Here is a 17,159-nt window from a genome sequence, read left to right on the forward strand (position 1 = left end):
GAACGCGAAGAACCAAAAGAGCCCCAAGAACCAAAAGACCCCAAAGACCCCAAAGATCTAAAATACCATGAAGACCCAAAACACCTAAGGGTCATTCCATGTCAAATCATCAAAGAATCTGCCATCATCTCTCAGATTTTTGTAAAACTTAGGGAAGCAATTGGGACCCATGAAAAACGGCAAAACTCAAATATTTTTGCTAACAGCCTCTTACTTAGTGAGATACAGACTAACGAACTTTGGACTAATTAGCACGACGTCTCAAATTCAAATGGCCATATCTATAAAAGTATAACACCTAGAGAGCTGGTTTTGGTGTCATTTTAAAGGTATTTTCATGCCCTATGAAATTGTCTGGGCAACATTTTCCTACCTCCAACCACAAAAAAGTTATCACAAAATATAAACTTCAATCGTGAATCCCCAAAAAATGTATCCTTCAAATTTCCTCAAATTCATCCCAGAGGTACCTTATGATGTCAAGAAGCTTCCACATAAGTTTTGTGGTGGGCACTCCAATAGTTTCTGAGATATGAGCAATAATGTACATGTACGTATGGCATATAGGTTCGAAAATCAGCATTTGTAATGTATTGTGACGTCCACGGGACTTGAACAGTCCCGCCAACGTAGAATGAGCCGAAACGATGGAGGCGATTTATTTGATTATAACCCAAACATGGCGGTTCTAATCGCTCTACCGCAAACGGGACGAGGAAGGTGGCACGAGTCACTTTTCACTGAGTTGGTGATGTTTATTCGTTTTTATTATTACCAGAAATAACAAGACTCGGCAAGAAGAGGGATCCGGGGCGATTCGACGGGATGGTGTGGGATCGGGCGTGGGGAAAAAAACACAGACAATTCCAATGAATATAGAGATCTCAAACCTTCTAAGGCGCCAAGCGCGCACACACACACACACACACACACACACACACACACACACACACACACACACACACACACACACACACACACACACACACACACACACACACACACAGTAGCTATTTCTGGTGGTCAGGCTGGACCGTGGTGTGGACGCAACTGTCTCTGGATCGGCGTCGGACGAGCTGGCCTTGCTCTCGTCAGGGGGGCAGGAGAAACCGTGGTGCTGTCGACCTCCTGGTCTTGGCCCAAGTCCGCTCACAGCCGCCAGGGAGCCAGTTCTGGCGCCAAGTTGCGAGCAGGAGAGGGAGGCAGGTCTGCCCGCCGTTCGACCCCGTACTCCGAGTCAGCAGAACCCCAGAGCCAACCAAGGCGAGGCACGAAGCTCGGCAAGGCTCCCATACACGATCAAGAACACGATCGATTCAGCACAACAACCAGGACGCTCTCTGCCGCCACAGCTTCCACACCAAAAAAACCACGATCTTTTGGTTGTAATCTTCTTCTTCTTCCTTTTCGACCCCGAACCGAACCTTTTTATCCTTCGTCCTCGTCACTCCCAATCGAGCCGTTTTTTGGCCCACCGCCATCGCCTTCCGCCAATCGTGATCACGGGGCGGAGCCATCCACTGCACTGTCCTGTGACGTCACGGCCAGTCTTCAGAGAATACCAAAAGGGGTTTACGCAGACACACTTACCCTATCCCGTGTCCCTATCTAATTACGTGACATTTATCATTTCCCCCTTGAAGAAATGAACATTTACTAGACAACTTATCACCACTGAATTACTACTTATTACATCGAGATCCTGGTAAACTCGAACAGCATGACATACCTAATTAAACATCCAAATTACCCTTTGAATGCATACCCCCCCCCTCAAACGTAACAGTATTATACAATTATTCTAACCTAGCCATGACAGGGAACACAGGGAACGACCATCAATTGCTTTGAAGTATCATATACTTTCATTTTCAACTGGGCCTGAGGGGAAGAAACAAGTGCTGCCGTTGCTGCATTGAAGAGGAAATTGAAAGCCTAAGTCAGGTTAGTGAACAATGTGTACTTGAACTCACTTATTGATTGTACAATACATTACAAATGCTGATTTTCGAACTTATATGCCATACGTACATGTACATTATTGCTCATATCTCAGAAACTATTGGAGTGCCCATCACAAAATTTATGTGGAAGCTTCTTGACATCACAAGGTACCTCTGGGATGAATTTGAGGAAATTTGAAGGATATATTTTTTGGGGATTCACGATTGAAGTTTATATTTTGTGATAACTTTTTTGTGGTTGGAGGTAGGAAAATGTTGCCCAGACAAATTCATAGCGCATGAAAATACCTTTAAAATGACACCAAAACCAGCTCTCTTGGTGTTATACTTTTAGAGATATGGCCATTTGAATTCGCGACGTCGTGCTAATTAGTCCAACGTTCGTTAGTCTGTATCTCACTAATTAAGAGGCTGTTCGCAAAAATATTTGAGTCCTTGCCGTTTTTCATGGGTCCCAATTGGTTCCCAAAGTTTTACAAAAATCTGAGAGATGACGGCAGATTCTTTGATGATTTGACATGAATGACCCCTAAAAGAACTTGAAGACCCAAAAGAACTAAAATGCCCAAAGCAACCAAAAGACCACAAGGACCCAGAGGATGTAAAAGACCTTGATGACCCAAAAGACCAAGGGGATCCAAATGTGCCGAGGACACAAAAGACCATCCATCCATCCATTGGGACCATGCTCTGTGCAGAGCGTTGGTGCTGCCTAAGCAGTCACCTTGGCTATTGGGCACAATCCTGGACTGGTCACCACTCTGACACAGGATACCAGCAAGCTGACACTCATTTTGTCAACCTCGAAAGGATGACAGGCAGAGTCAACCCCACCTGCTATTAATTCAACAGCTGAGCAGGATTTGAACTCAGGATCCTCAGATCCCAAGCCCACCATCCTAATCATTAAGCCAACATCAGGCATACAAAAGACCCTGAAGACCCAAACGACCTCGGGCATCCAAAAGACCCCGATAACCTAAAAAAACCACAAGGACCCAAAAGACCTGACGGACCCAAAAGACACAACGGGATTATCACAGTCCCATGGAAATTCTGCATTATATAAAATGTGACATAAGTTCCCCAACCCCCCACCACCACACCCACACACAATTCCATGTCCAAAGTCTATGCTCCCCCTCCCCCTTTCTTCTAATCCTCAAACCCCCAACCAACCTAATGTCCTCAACTCTCCTTCCCCCTGCCACCCCCTCAAAAGCCCCAAACTCCTCGATCCAAACTCTGTCCCCTCTCTGCCCTGCCTCCCCCAAGCCAACTCTGTCATCTCCTCCCCCTTTCTTATTCAAGTCCTCAACTGCCACAAACCCCAAGTAATGAATTCTGCTTCCAACCCGAAGTTCATCCCCCCCCCACCCTTTCCCAACAACGCAATCTCCCTCTTCCAACTCCATGCACACTCACCCCTAACTCTGTCTTCCCTCCATATTTCTTCCTGTTCTCACAAACATTACACAAATATACACAGGGAACTTTGCTGCATGAGAAGGCCATTTGGCATATCATGTCTGTGTTGTTTCTGTTCCAGTTTGTTAAGATCAATGTTAAAAGTAAATAAAGATGGAACGATAAATTCATAATCACTTCCCCCCTTTTGACCCGTCAGTCAGTGTGTCTCCTCCATAACTCCAAAACCATGAAACTGAGCAGCCTGAAACTTTGCAAGCATAAGAAGGGAACTTCAAGGAAGTGCATGAGTGAAAATTGGGGATTTGGCTTAATTAAAACACCCCTTTTAAAGGTAACTAATGGCCATATTTAATCATATCCTTTATCATGTGCATCCTTTGAGACCTCGCTCCCCCTCGAAGTCGATTGGGCCTGAATTCACCATTTTGTTTGGCCTGCTCAACAATGGCTTGACAGGGAACGGGCCGCAATGATTTATTCACAATCAAAAATTTTTTTTCCACTTTCCTCAATCATAGAATCGAATACCTGATCATCATAGCCACAAATCGCTGGATACATTGCAATGCTTATAAACGCCCCGACATGCCAATATTCATGGCGTTGTTTCATTTACGCATATGCCATAACCTCAAGAATCTCTGAAACGAAGACGAATTACAAAATTTCAGATCATGTCAGGTATGGGAGTGTGCACCGGAGAAGCGCATTGCTGCGTCCACTTTCTGCCGGTACTCCAGGGGCCTCTGTCTGGCCTTCACCATCTTCTTGAGATGGGCGGTTTTCGTCCCTGGACGAACACTGCCCGGATGCGTCCGGAGATGAGTACCACCCAGACATGTCCGGTACAGAGAGAGAGAAAGAGAGAGAAAGAGAGAGAAAAGAGAGAGAAAGAGAGAGAGAAAGAGAGAGAGAAAGAGAGAGAGAAAGAGAGAGAGAAAGAGAGAGAGAAAGAGAGAGAGAAAGAGAGAGAGAAAGAGAGAGAGAAAGAGAGAGAGAAAGAGAGAGAAAGAGAGAGAAAGAGAGAGAGAAAGAGAGAGAGAAAGAGAGAGAGAAAGAGAGAGAGAAAGAGAGAGACAAAGAGAGAGAGAAAGAGAGAGAGAAAGAGAGAGAGAAAGAGAGAGAGAAAGAGAGAGAGAAAGAGAGAGAGGAAGAGAGAGAGGAAGAGAGAGAGGAAGAGAGAGAGGAAGAGAGAGAGGAAGAGAGAGAGGAAGAGAGAGAGGAAGAGAGAGAGGAAGAGAGAGAGGAAGAGAGAGAGGAAGAGAGAGAGGAAGAAAGAGAGGAAGAAAGAGAGGAAGAAAGAGAGGAAGAAAGAGAGGAAGAAAGAGAGGAAGAAAGAGAGGAAGAAAGAGAGGAAGAAAGAGAGGAAGAAAGAGAGGAAGAAAGAGAGGAAGAAAGAGAGGAAGAAAGAGAGGAAGAAAGAGAGGAAGAAAGAGAGGAAGAAAGAGAGGAAGAAAGAGAGGAAGAAAGAGAGGAAGAAAGAGAGGAAGAAAGAGAGGAAAAAAGAGAGGAAGAAAGAGAGGAAGAAAGAGAGGAAGAAAGAGAGGAAGAAAGAGAGGAAGAAAGAGAGGAAGAAAGAGAGGAAGAAAGAGAGGAAGAAAGAGAGGAAGAAAGAGAGGAAGAAAGAGAGGAAGAAAGAGAGGAAGAAAGAGAGGAAGAAAGAGAGGAAGAAAGAGAGAAAGAAAGAGAGAAAGAAAGAGAGAAAGAAAGAGAGAAAGAAAGAGAGAAAGAAAGAGAGAAAGAAAGAGAGAAAGAAAGAGAGAAAGAAAGAGAGAAAGAAAGAGAGAAAGAAAGAGAGAAAGAAAGAGAGAAAGAAAGAGAGAAAGAAAAAGAAAAAAAAAGAAAGAAAGAAAAAAAGAAAGAAAGAGAGAAAGAAAGAGAGAAAGAAAGAGAGAAAGAAAGAGAGAAAGAAAGAGAGAAAGAAAGAGAGAAAGAAAGAGAGAAAGAGAAAAAGAGAGAGAGAGACAGTGAGAGAGAGAGAGAGAGAGAGAGAGAGAGAGAGAGAGAGAGAGAGAGAGCGAGATGCAGGAGGAGAGTATTGCACTGTATTGGGAGGGAGTAGAGGAGTAAGCAGAAATAATGTTATGCTTCATGAACAATACAAGCACACACCATTTATCAATTTGTGCTCTCTATATACCAATAATAAGTTTGTTGAAAGTTTCATGACAATAGCTCAGGTGGTAAACTAGAAAGCACCTCAAAACGCGAGGACAAAATAAAGATACATGAAAGTGAATAAAACCCACCATCTCGCACTGACGCGCAGAGGGCGGGCTTGCAAGGATTATTTGTAGTTACTGTGACGGCCCTTTGATGTTTTGATCCAATTATTAATTGTTCTTCTCCATATTTTCCGAATAAAGGTCTGTTGAAAATTTTGTGGCAAAAGCTCAAATGGTAAAAAAAAAGAGTTATGTCACAGACAGACAGACAGACAGACAGACAGACAGACAAACCAGTAGGCGACATGAGTGGTCGCTATATAATTGCATACTAGTCATACAGTTTTTGACGGATCGGGCTGAAAATGTTTGACAAAGAGGTTGATTATAGTGCGCATAAAAGTGCTGAAGCCGATTTTTGATTTTCGAAAAAAAAAAAAATTTTTAGGATTTTTTCAGAAATTTCAAAGTCCTGTTGCTCGGCAACAGTGACGTCCATAGCAACGGTGCTCAAAAGCATACAACTAGATCCTGGCATGAACCTACCAGTCAAGTTTCATCAAAATCAGTTGACTCCTCTGGCCTCCAGAGCTGTCCATTACATTCAAACAAAGGCAGACAGACGGAAAAACTGAGAAAAACGGTAGTCTCGCGACCACCCAACAGTCACAGACACACACGTGATTGCAAAATGCTGTCTCCAGCTACGTGTGTGTGTGTGTGTGTGTGTGTGTGTGTGTGTGTGTGTGTGTGTGTGTGTGTGTGTGTGTGTGTGTGTGTGTGTGTGTGTGTGTGTGTGTGTGTGTGTGTGTGTGTGTGTGTGTGTGTGTGTGTGTGTGTGTGTGTGTGTGTGTGTGTGTGTGTGTGTGTGTGTGTGTGTGTGTGTGTGGGGGAGGGGGGGGGAACTCGAGATAATTTGACGTCACTTTGAGAGATATGTCTCCGCTCACATAATGAAATCATAATACATGTACTAAGTTTGATATAAATCCCTTCCGCTCTTCTCAATTATCAAATTTTAAACTGCCATGACCTCTTGACCACATAATCTACTTAGTTTATGTGCATGTCATTATAGTACTTGTATCAAGTTTCACTTAGATCCCTTTTTTTTTTTCTTCTTTTTTGTTGTATACCTTGTCGAGGCTTGTATGAGAGCTAACACAAAACACACAGCAAGGGTGGGGGGGGCATGAGACAAGAGGGGTGGGAGTGGGAATGAAAAAACAGTGGTGAACAAAGACATCAGGAGATCTGTGGAAGGGTTAGGGATGGGGGTGGGGTGGGGAACATGGAGAATACAAGATGGACATTACAGGGACTTTAAGGAAGGAAAGCAGGGAATTTGAAAGAGGTGGGCTTGGGTGGATTATCGGGGGGGGGGGGGGTAGAAAAGATCGAGGATTTGGATGGGGATGATAAGAGGTGGTGGTGAACAGCTGTTTTGAAGGCCTGGAGGGAAGAATGGAATTGAATAGAGTGAAGGTGAGCAGTGATTCGTGATTTTGGTAGTTTTACCAGAAGGGGGTTGTTGGCGGAACCTTGAGCGCCCTGTGGAAATATGTTGGGGATAAATCACAGAGAGGGCAGGGGGGGAGGCTGGAGAGGAGACGATAGAAGACAGAAAGACCACCGACCAGTCTGTGGTGAGAGAGTGAGAGGCCCAAAGACTCAGCCTCATCGCGGGAGATGCCAATGATCCGAAATGCCTTGGTTTCCACAGCGTGAAGCCGAGAAAGGTGGGAGGCAGGAGCACCAGCCCAGAGGGGAGAGCAGTACTCCATCAGGCTGCGGACTAAAGCTTTGTACGTGGTCAGAAGCTCAGGTGAGCCGAGGAAGAACTTTGCATGACAGAGAATTCCCAGTTTGAAGGCGAGTGGCTTGAAGCCAGTTTGAAGCCAGTTTCTCTCTCTCTCTCTATCGAGTGCAGCCTGTGGCTGCTGGTTGCATCATTGGTTGCGACGCGGCAAGGCCGCTGATACAGTGTCCCCCTTACCAGTACACTGGTACTCATTTTGCCAACCTCGGAAGGATGACAGGCTGAGTCAACCTCCTGGTGTGTATTAATTCAGTGGCCAATGGGGCTTGAACTCAGGACCCTAGGATCCCAAGCCGCCGCCCTAACCACCAAACCAACACCAAGCTGAAGCCAGTTTGAAGACTGGCTTTGGAGGCGAGGTTTGAAATGTGGCTTTCCCAGGAAAAGTCATGGCAGATAGTGAGACCCAGAAGCTTGAAAGAAAGGACTTCTTCCAGAGGATTGTTGAGAAAGAGGATGGGGGCGTTTCTCAACGGTCCTTTCGGAGAGACATCGTGAGAGTGTGAGATTTGTCCGGATTGAAAGACATGTTCCACGTGTTGGACCAGTTTGTGATTTCACCCAGATCTGCAGCGAGCGAAGAAGCTGCTGCTTGCCGGTTGAGGGATGACAGATGGTACGGCAGAGGGTGGAGTCATCAGCAAAGAGATAAAGAGGATTTTCCAGAGTTGGAGAGATCATCGATGAAAACCAGAAAAAGAACAGGGCCCAGAACGCCACTTTGAGGAACTCTTGCCTGGACAGGAAGAGGGGAGCTGAAGAGTTTGTGGTGAAGTAAAATGTATTATGCAGGACAGGAAGAGGGGACGAAAGAACTCCATTTCGGGCCACACGGTGACTGTGACAGGAGAGGAAGTCTGTGAGCCATGAGTGGAGATGGATGGCCTTGGATACCCTGAGAACATTGTTAAGGAATCGTGGTAACAAAAACCTATCACGGACGGACAACGCAAAAACATAACGTTTCCAAACGACTTCGTCAGCAGAAGCACAAAACAAGCTTCCGGTTCTGGGTTTGGAGCGTCGGCACGTCTCTCTCAGGGGTCTTTGCCGACTTTCTCAAAGTTAAGTTTTGGGTTGTTATAAGTGACGTTTTAACTGCTTATTTTCTCACCTACATGTTACTATATGTTTCTAGTTCGGTTTTGTTTAAAAAAAAAAAATCGTGATATTTTGTGAGTTTTCGTCAACCTTGTCTTACCGGGTACCTTGAGGCCTGCCCATCCTTCCCCTCTTGGTGTTCGATCGCGTTTATTTATATATTCTCTCTATTACCTTCAATTCCTATTTTCTCAACGTCCCCCATCCCTCCCAATCTAAACACTCCGTTTATTTTAAATCCAAAACAAAAAAAAAACCGAACAACAAAAAAAATACCTTTCTCCCTCCACACCCACGAGTCCCGATCCTTCTTCTTCTTCTTCTTCTTCTTCTTCTTCTTCTTCTTCTTCTTCTTCTTCTTCTTCTTCTTCTTCTTCTTCTTCTTCTTCTTTTTCTTCTTCTTCTTCTTCTTCTTCTTCTTCTTCTTCTTCTTCTTCTTCTTATTCTTCTTCTTCTTCTTCTTCTTCTTCTTCTTCTTCTTCTTCTTCTTCTTCTTCTTGCCGACACACCATCTTTATTCAACTTGAACTGACCCACTCTCGCCATTACCTTCACGATTTCTTCCTACAACCTTCCATTCCCAAATCTTACCTGCTCCTCAAAAATACATCAAAAATTAATAATCTTCCTTGTATCCTTTCGATCTATACACCTCTTGAAACCACTTGTCTATCTCCACCCTCTTCCTGGTCCTTTTCATCGACCCAGCAGCTTCACTCTGCGTTTACAGTTCTAAATTCACCACACACCTCCACGACTTTACTTCAACCTTCCCTTTTCCGAATGTTACGCAATCATTATTTAAAGTAAATAAATTCACTTTTGACTATACACCTCCCATTGCCACGTGCTTCTCTCGTAACCACGTGATCTGGTTCCACCCCCTGCGTTTACCGATCCAAATCCACCATTCACCTCACGATTTTTTTTCTACATTTCCATCACCTAATGACCTAATCTGATGAAAACTCTCTCTCTCAAAAAAAAAAAAAGAAGAACAAGCTCTTATAATGCGTCATCTTCCTCTTTCACACATGTGGTACTCATTACTCCATCATAATGCACAACTCTTCTTCCATCTCAACAGACTGCTCTCAATTCGACCTTTCCCCCATACTATGCTTAAAAAATCCAACTATTACAGCGTTTCTTCCCTCTATTCTCTGAATTTGCCTTTATTGCATCCATCAAGTAATGTCTTTAATTGCATCACTGACCTAAAAATTAAAAAAAAACCCGTTTGCTGTGAGTCTTCACTTTCCATTAACCATTCTTTTTTTCCAATTTCAGTGCCAACTCACCCCCTCTCACCCCTCACTCTCACAGCAACCATCACACTCTTCTCCCTCCAAGCCTCCCTCTCACCTTTCTCAAAAACTACTCCTCACCTTTCTCCCTCAACTCTCCCCATTCACCCTTCTCAAAGTGCACCCCCCCCACCGCTCTCATTCACAAAGCTGCCTCCTTCCCCTGCCATCTCACCTCCTTCTCATCACTCCAACTCCTCAAATCCTCAACTGCCTTCTGCCAACCTCGCCCCCAGCACCACAGAGCCTTTTCTCGTCCTCATCCAGCCCCCTCCCCAAGTTATTCTGCAATCCCCCACACTCTTTCAACCCTCCTTACCTCCCCCCACCCACCCTCCTCCTTGTCCTACCCTTCCCCTCACCTCCCTCTTCATTAACAGCGTGGACCTCAAATATCGGAGGCCTTCGCTCAAACCTTTCAGATCTCTCCATACAGGTTGCCACTGACAAACCAGACATAATCTGCCTAACAGAAACTTTCCCCCCTCAAGACATCTCTGACTCCCAAGTATTTCCCTGGATACTCCCTCCTCCAGTATGACAGATCTGAGCTTTGTCCTGGTGGAGGAGTTGCTCTCTTCATCAAAGACTCTATTCCTCACTCTCCATGCACTGCCCTCACTCCCCCAGGAATACCTCTGGCTATGGCTTCCCCTCCACTCCCACCTCATGTTCATATGTGTACTGTACCGTCCACCAAACAGAGATGACTCCATCTAAACCTGATTATCCGAAAACATGGACCAACTTCTATCCTCTCATCCCAACTCTCTCTTTCTCATATGTGGTGACTTCAATTGTCTTCATGCCAGTTGGCGAGGTGTGGGTACCTCTCTCACCTATCATGGCACTTCAGCAAAAGCTTTGTGCGACTCATTGGGACTGACTTAATTGGTCAATTTCCTGACCCAGATCTCAACCAATGGTACTCCAACTCTTCTGGATCTGATTTTGACAAATTTCCCTGAAAATATGTTCTTCCTCCGCTCCAATCGGTTCTTCTGACTACGTGCTTGTCAAAGTGGACATCTTTCTGGCTGTTATCAGAGAACCACCTCACCACCGTCGAGTCTGGCATTTCACTCAAGCCGACTGGCAGGGTCTCCGAGCAGCCATAAAACTTACAGACTGGTCTCCTATCACTACTTTCTCAAACATCAACTCATCCTGGGAATTATTTCAAAGAAACTTGCTCTCCCTCATGCACAGATTTATCCCCTCTCGTGTTCAGTTGTCCTATCCTTCCTCACGCACATGGTTCACTGAAGCTTGTGGTGAGGCATTTGTCCTGAAACAATTTGCCTTTGCCTTGTGGAAAGCAAACCCAACTGAGGGTAATCTCAGTTCCTTCCATAAAGCTTGGAACAAGAGTGTATCTACCCTCAGAAGAGCCAGAAAACAACATGTTTCTAAGCTCAAGTCTGAACTTTCAAACCTCCCTCCTCCAAATCCTGGTGGCGTCTAATCAAATCTGTTTCTGGAGTATGTTCTCCCTCCATCCCCTCCCTTACCTCAAATGGCCGCACTGCTGATACCGCACGTGAAAAGGCTGAATGCCTAAACTCGGTGTTTGCGTCGAAATCTTGTGTCCAAAACCAATCACTTTCTTCACCCACCTTACCCAGTCACACAATCAACTGTCCCTGGACTCTGCATCCTTTTCTCCTGACAAGGTGGAGAGCTTGCTGTCAAACCTCGACTCAGATTCTGCAACCGGTCCTGATGGCACCAGCACACGTGTCCTAAAAACCTGCTCCTCTGCTCTTGCTCACCCTCTCTTTGTTCTATTCACCCTCTCATTTGCTCAAGGTCATCTGTCATCTGCTTGGAAATTAACAAACATTACTGCCCTGCATAAAAAAGGTGCAAAAATAGACCAATCACCCTTCTCCCAATCATCAGCAAGGTTATGGAATCCATCATCGCTTCAGACATTAAATCCTTCCTCTTCTCCAATGGCTTGATTTCCGATCATCAATTTGGTTTCAGACCAGGTCACTCGACCCTGGATATGCTGCTTCTGCTCTCCCAACAATGGACGGAGATCCTCAATGCCAGACATGAAATCAGAGCCATATCCCTAGACATATCGAGTGCTTTTGACATGGTCTGGCACCCTGCCCTACTCACCAAACTCTCTTCCCATGGTATCCAAGGCCATCTCCACTCATGGCTCGCAGACTTCCTGTCCTGTCGCAGTCAACGTGTGGCCCGAAATGGAGTTCTTTTATCCACTGTTCCTGTCCAGGCTGGAGTTCCCAAGACAGTGTTCTGAGCCCTGTTCTTTTTCTGGTTTTAATCAATGATCTCTCCGACTCTCTGGAAAATCCTCTATATCTCTTTGCTGATGACTCCACCCTCTGCCGTACCATCTGTCATCCCTCAGACCGGCAAGCAGCAGCTTCTTCGCTCACTGCAGATCTGGATAAAATCACAAACTGGTCCAACACGTGGAACATGTCTTTCAATCCGGACAAATCTCACACTCTCACTATGTCTTTCAGAAAGGACCGTTTAGAAAAAAAAAACCCATCCACTTTCTGAACAATCCTCTGGAAGAAGTCCTTTCTTTCAAGCTTCTGGGTCTCAGGATCTGCCATGACCTTTCCTGGGAAAGCCACATTTCCAACCTCGCCTCCAAAGCCAGTCGCCGACTGGGAATCCTCCATCGTGTAAAGTCCTTCCTCGGCCCACCTGAGTTCCTGACCACTTACAAAGCTTTCATCCGCAGCCTGATGGAGTACTGTTCTCCCCTCTGGGCTGGTGCTCCTTCCTCCCACCTATCTCGGCTTCACGCTGTGGAAACCAAGGCATTTCGAATCAATGTTATCTCCCACAATAAGGCTGAGTCTTTGGGCCTCTCACTCTCTCATCGCAGGCAGGTCAGTGGTATTTCTGTCTTCTACCGTCTCCTCTCCAACCTCACCCCCCCCCCCTGCTCTGTCTGCGATTTATCCCCACCATATCTCCGCAGGACGCTCAAGGTCTGCAAAGAACCCCCTTCTGGTAAAACGACCACAATCACGAATCACTGCTCACCTTCACTCTTTCATTCCTCTTTTTTCCTGCTATTGGAATAAACTCCCTCACTCTATTCAATCCCATTCTTCCCTCCAGACCTTCAAAACAGCTTTTCACCACCACCTCTTATCACCTTCCTCAAAGTCCCTGTAATGTCCATCTTGTATTCCCCATGTTGCCCCACCCCATCCCTCGCCCTTCCACCGACCTCCTAATGTGTCTGTTCCCCACTGTTTTGTCCTTCCCACTCCCTCCCTTCTTGTCCCATGCCCCCCTTGCTGTGCGTTGTGTGTTAGCTGTTATACGAGCCTCGACAAGGTATACAAAAATAAAATAAAGTAAAATGTAAATGACCCAAATAATTCAGCTGTTTTCACAAAAAACAAAAGCACCATTCGTCCAGTATGATGTTTTTCACATCAAGATACAGTGGAAGTTTGTGGTTCATTTTATGTTCCGATTTATGTTTTTGCCGAGATTTTGGAAACTGCTCCAAGTCTATCTGTGCGAGTGCGATGTCCTCTAGTGCTGCTCTATGGTATTACAAATACCCGAAGGCAGTTTGGACATTACCCTCTCGGAACCATGACCCACAACTAGCAGATCGAGTAAATGATAGTTGGGTGGGTGGACTGACGGACTGAACATTAAGCTTCAGACGAGTCTCCAAAACGATTTGTCAAATTACATCATTGGGCTCTCATCGTTCTGCTTGAAGAGGAAACTGCCAGGAAGATCATCACTGCAACTGATGCACATGTTTTATAAACAGCAGATGCCACCAACTATTATCACCGATTAAAACACCTGCTGTTGCAAAATAAATTAACCAATGAGAGACAAAAGCAAAAAAGAACAAAAAAAAAAACTATGGAAAATTAATTCTCACAACACGAGCTGCTCGCAGCCTCAAGAAAATAGCTAAATGGAAATATCATTTTCAATCATGAGCTGTTCTTGATTAATGTGGGAAAGCAGAATCGCTATGGGCTGGCAGGATGGCCTGGAGGTATGCACACACCGACGAACTGCCGAGCCTGGGTTTGAATCCCGACCCAGATATAACCTTCCATCCTCGTGTTTAGCAGGCAGGGTGATTAATCAATGTGCGTGCGCCAACCATCAGATGAACATTAAAACTGGGAGTCCTGTCTGCCAACATTAGTTGGTAGATGTTGAAGATCCCACAATGTTTTTGCCAAGAGTATGTGAGCTATTGCTGGCACCATGACAAATTCCAAATTGCTGCAATAACCTGCAGGGGGCACTGCATCGGCGGCACTGCTGAAACCAAGAGAAATAATTCTAACCCGCAGCCATATGTTGCAGATGAACGACGACAGCAGGATAGCTTAGAAATACGCACATTTACCTTGAGCCGTCCAGTCCAGGTTCAAATCTCGACCAAGCTATAAACTGCCTTCTTGGTGTTTCGCATGCAGAGCAAGGCATCAATGAGTGCATCATCCATCGACGTTTAGCTGTATGTCACATCTGTCAGCAGTGATCGTTGGTAGACGTTAAACTCCCACGGTATCTTTCACGGAGGAGTGTTAACGTCAGCATCCTGAAAAAAAATTATAAAATTCCTGCCCTTTGTCATGTGGCTCATTGCATAGAGGGGACAAGCCAATAATCATGCAAGTGCACCCCCTCAACAGAAGTGAAAAAAAATGATAGTAAGAACTGAATCCTGGGAAGATAGTGGCAAACTACCCAGCATAACCCTTGCTAAGAGGCTGTTTCGGTAGTACCACACTGTAAAGCGTATGCTTCGAGGACGACGACATAATTATTGGATCGTGAGACCCTCTCATTATGATGTTTTAATTAAGGGAAACTTATTTATGGCTAATAAATTTCTGGATGTCCCAGCTGAAGTTGAATGTGAAAATATATATATATATATATATATATATATATATATATATATATATATATATATATATATATATATATATATATATATATATGTATTTTTAATTTTGAAATCAGGATTCGGCCAGGACGTTCAGCCGCAGTCTGAGACGTTCATAATGCCCGTGGTTATGGTGGCCTGTTCGTCAGGAAAATGTCCCCGCGGAGAACCTAATATCAAAAAGTTCTCCATATCAGGGCTTATATTTATTTTTGGACAGGAAATGTCATGAGGGAGATGACAACAAGCTGTCCTGTCTGCAGTCCTCTGGATAAAGACTATTCCATACAACGTTCACAATATTAGGCCGAGCATAACTGCCAGGATATTTTTGTGTATCGTCAAATCACATGGTCTTTCCCTACCTCATGATGTACCAACATGGATAGGGTAGCTAATGCTCGGTCTCAAAAATGGCACAATCCCATTGGGCCTTTGCAAAATGGTCATGGAAATAAACACTCATGGCGATGATTGTATGAAAATAAAAACCTTTTTTTCTCGGATATGACCAAAACATTGATACAACTGCTGCACATGAACAATGCTGATATATTTATATTACAAAACCCCCCCAAATTTTTTTTAAACGTTAACAAAAAATAAAATAAAGATTGAAGCATAACAAAGGATGAGGATGTATTGGGGAGTCACCAGCCTGCATATTTGATCAACACGAATCATGAACCTGCCAATGAAACCATTAATGGATAAAAATGCTTTGTTTATCAATAAAGCATCATTACCCTCTGTCCACTACATCCATCATTGGCCACGTAAACAAACCATGATTGCATATGGCCTGGTTAACAACAAAAGCAACTCTGTGAAACACATTTCGAAGAGACTCCTGACCATAATTAACAGTTGTGGTAACAATTAATTAGCAAAGTTATTATCCCAAGAACAAGAATTTATATTACTGCAGACGATTAGCTGTGCGGCAGCTAGAGTGTGACCCATCCAACAATTTTACCTGCACAACGTTGAAAGGCCATTGTGGTTAAATCTTAGTGGCCTCAAAATAGAAAAGCAATACTCGAAATGTAAAAAACCAGGAGGAGCTTTGTTCAACAGATTTCCAACAGTGGTGAGAATGCATCAATAGGCATTAAAAAGGCATTAGTCTTCTCTTCTGGACCTCGTTCCGAGTAAACCAGAGCAGCCAACGGTCACACGTATTCCCCACAGTCTGAGACGAGAACCTTCTCTCTAGGTTTTCCATCTTTACTTCCCAGAGACTGAAGGGATGAGGGTGAGATGAATGACAATTGGTTTAACTCAAACATTCGTCACATTTACTCAATCAGATCCTCTTGGGTGAAGACACAAACATTGTCCACAGTTCAGATCCACCAAATAAATCTCATCAGGGTGTTTGAGTTATTGTTTCGTAAAGCGACAGCATGTTCAAATCGGAAGTGCACTCAATGCTCTGGGGGTGAAGCTGTGTCATCTTGTAACTAATGGCTCATCTACGTATTACATACACATGGCAAAAGAGAAGAGTGAGATAAGATGAAAAGTCATTACATTGAACAATCCATAAACAAACCTGTTGATCTCATCATGATGAGACTTTCTCAATTGATTGTACATTTCTATCCATGAAAGCATTTTCAAAAGAAAACAAAAAGTATTTACTCCCAACATACTGTTGTGGCCAAAAATATTGGCACCCTTGCACTTTTTTCAAATAACTCACAATTTTCTCGAAAAATAAGTTTCAATTGACAAAATTATTTGGTTTCCACAATTCTTGATTTCAGTGTTAATATTACAGAACCTTTGTTTTTGATTCAGAACTTAATATATCCTTTTAAATCAGAACATAAAAAGAAATGGCATTGACAAAATTATTGACACCCACGAGTTAATATTTGGTAGCACAGCCTTTGGACAAAATAACTGCGGTCAAGCACTTCCTATAGCCATGAATGAGCTTCCTGCACCTCTCTACTGGCAGTTTGGCCCACTCTTCTTGTGCAAACTGCTCCAGTTCTCCCAGATTTGAAGGGTGCCTTCTCCCAACTGCTGTTTTCAGATTTTCTCCCAACTCTACATAGGTGTTCAATGGGATTTAGATCTGGACCCGATGCTGGCCACTTCAGAACGGTCCAGCGTTTTGTTTTGAACCATTCCTGGGTACTTTTTGAAGTGTGTTTGGGGTCATTGTCCTGAAGCAAGACCCATGACCTTCGACTGAGACCCAGCTTTCTCACACTGCATTGAACATTGTGCTCCAAAATGCCTTCGTAATCTTCTGATTTCATGATGCCGTGCACACATTCAAGGCACCCATTGCCAAAGGCAGCACAGCAACCCCAAAGCATCACTAAACCTCCTCCATGTTTGACTGTAGTGAAGATGTTCTATTCTTTGAAGGCTTCATTTTGTTTTCTGTAAACATAGAGATGATGTGCTTCACCAAAA

The 17,159-nt window shown here is 44.2% G+C and overlaps 1 protein-coding gene and 1 long non-coding RNA gene across 2 annotated transcripts in view; both read right to left on the bottom strand.

Annotated features, from left to right (window-relative positions):
- Positions 1-9,910, bottom strand: part of LOC147028718 (uncharacterized) — a 175,678-nt gene extending 165,768 nt beyond the window's left edge. Inside the window, exon 1 of the long non-coding RNA XR_015056946.1 lies at positions 8,757-9,910. This is a non-coding gene — a long non-coding RNA (uncharacterized LOC147028718). The remainder of the gene's footprint in view (positions 1-8,756) is intronic.
- Positions 9,911-15,200: 5,290 nt separating this feature from the next.
- Positions 15,201-17,159, bottom strand: part of LOC147028720 (peptidyl-prolyl cis-trans isomerase E-like) — a 30,195-nt gene continuing 28,236 nt past the window's right edge. Inside the window, exon 7 of the mRNA XM_085879390.1 lies at positions 15,201-15,967. Coding sequence (XP_085735516.1) covers positions 15,899-15,967 — 69 coding nt within the window. The 3' untranslated portion in view covers positions 15,201-15,898. The remainder of the gene's footprint in view (positions 15,968-17,159) is intronic.

The sequence above is a fragment of the Eptatretus burgeri genome, chromosome 4 (assembly GCF_056783735.1).
Source record: "Eptatretus burgeri isolate ZD-2024b chromosome 4, Ebu_testis_v1, whole genome shotgun sequence".
In the NCBI taxonomy this organism is placed as follows: Eukaryota; Metazoa; Chordata; class Myxini; order Myxiniformes; family Myxinidae; genus Eptatretus; species Eptatretus burgeri.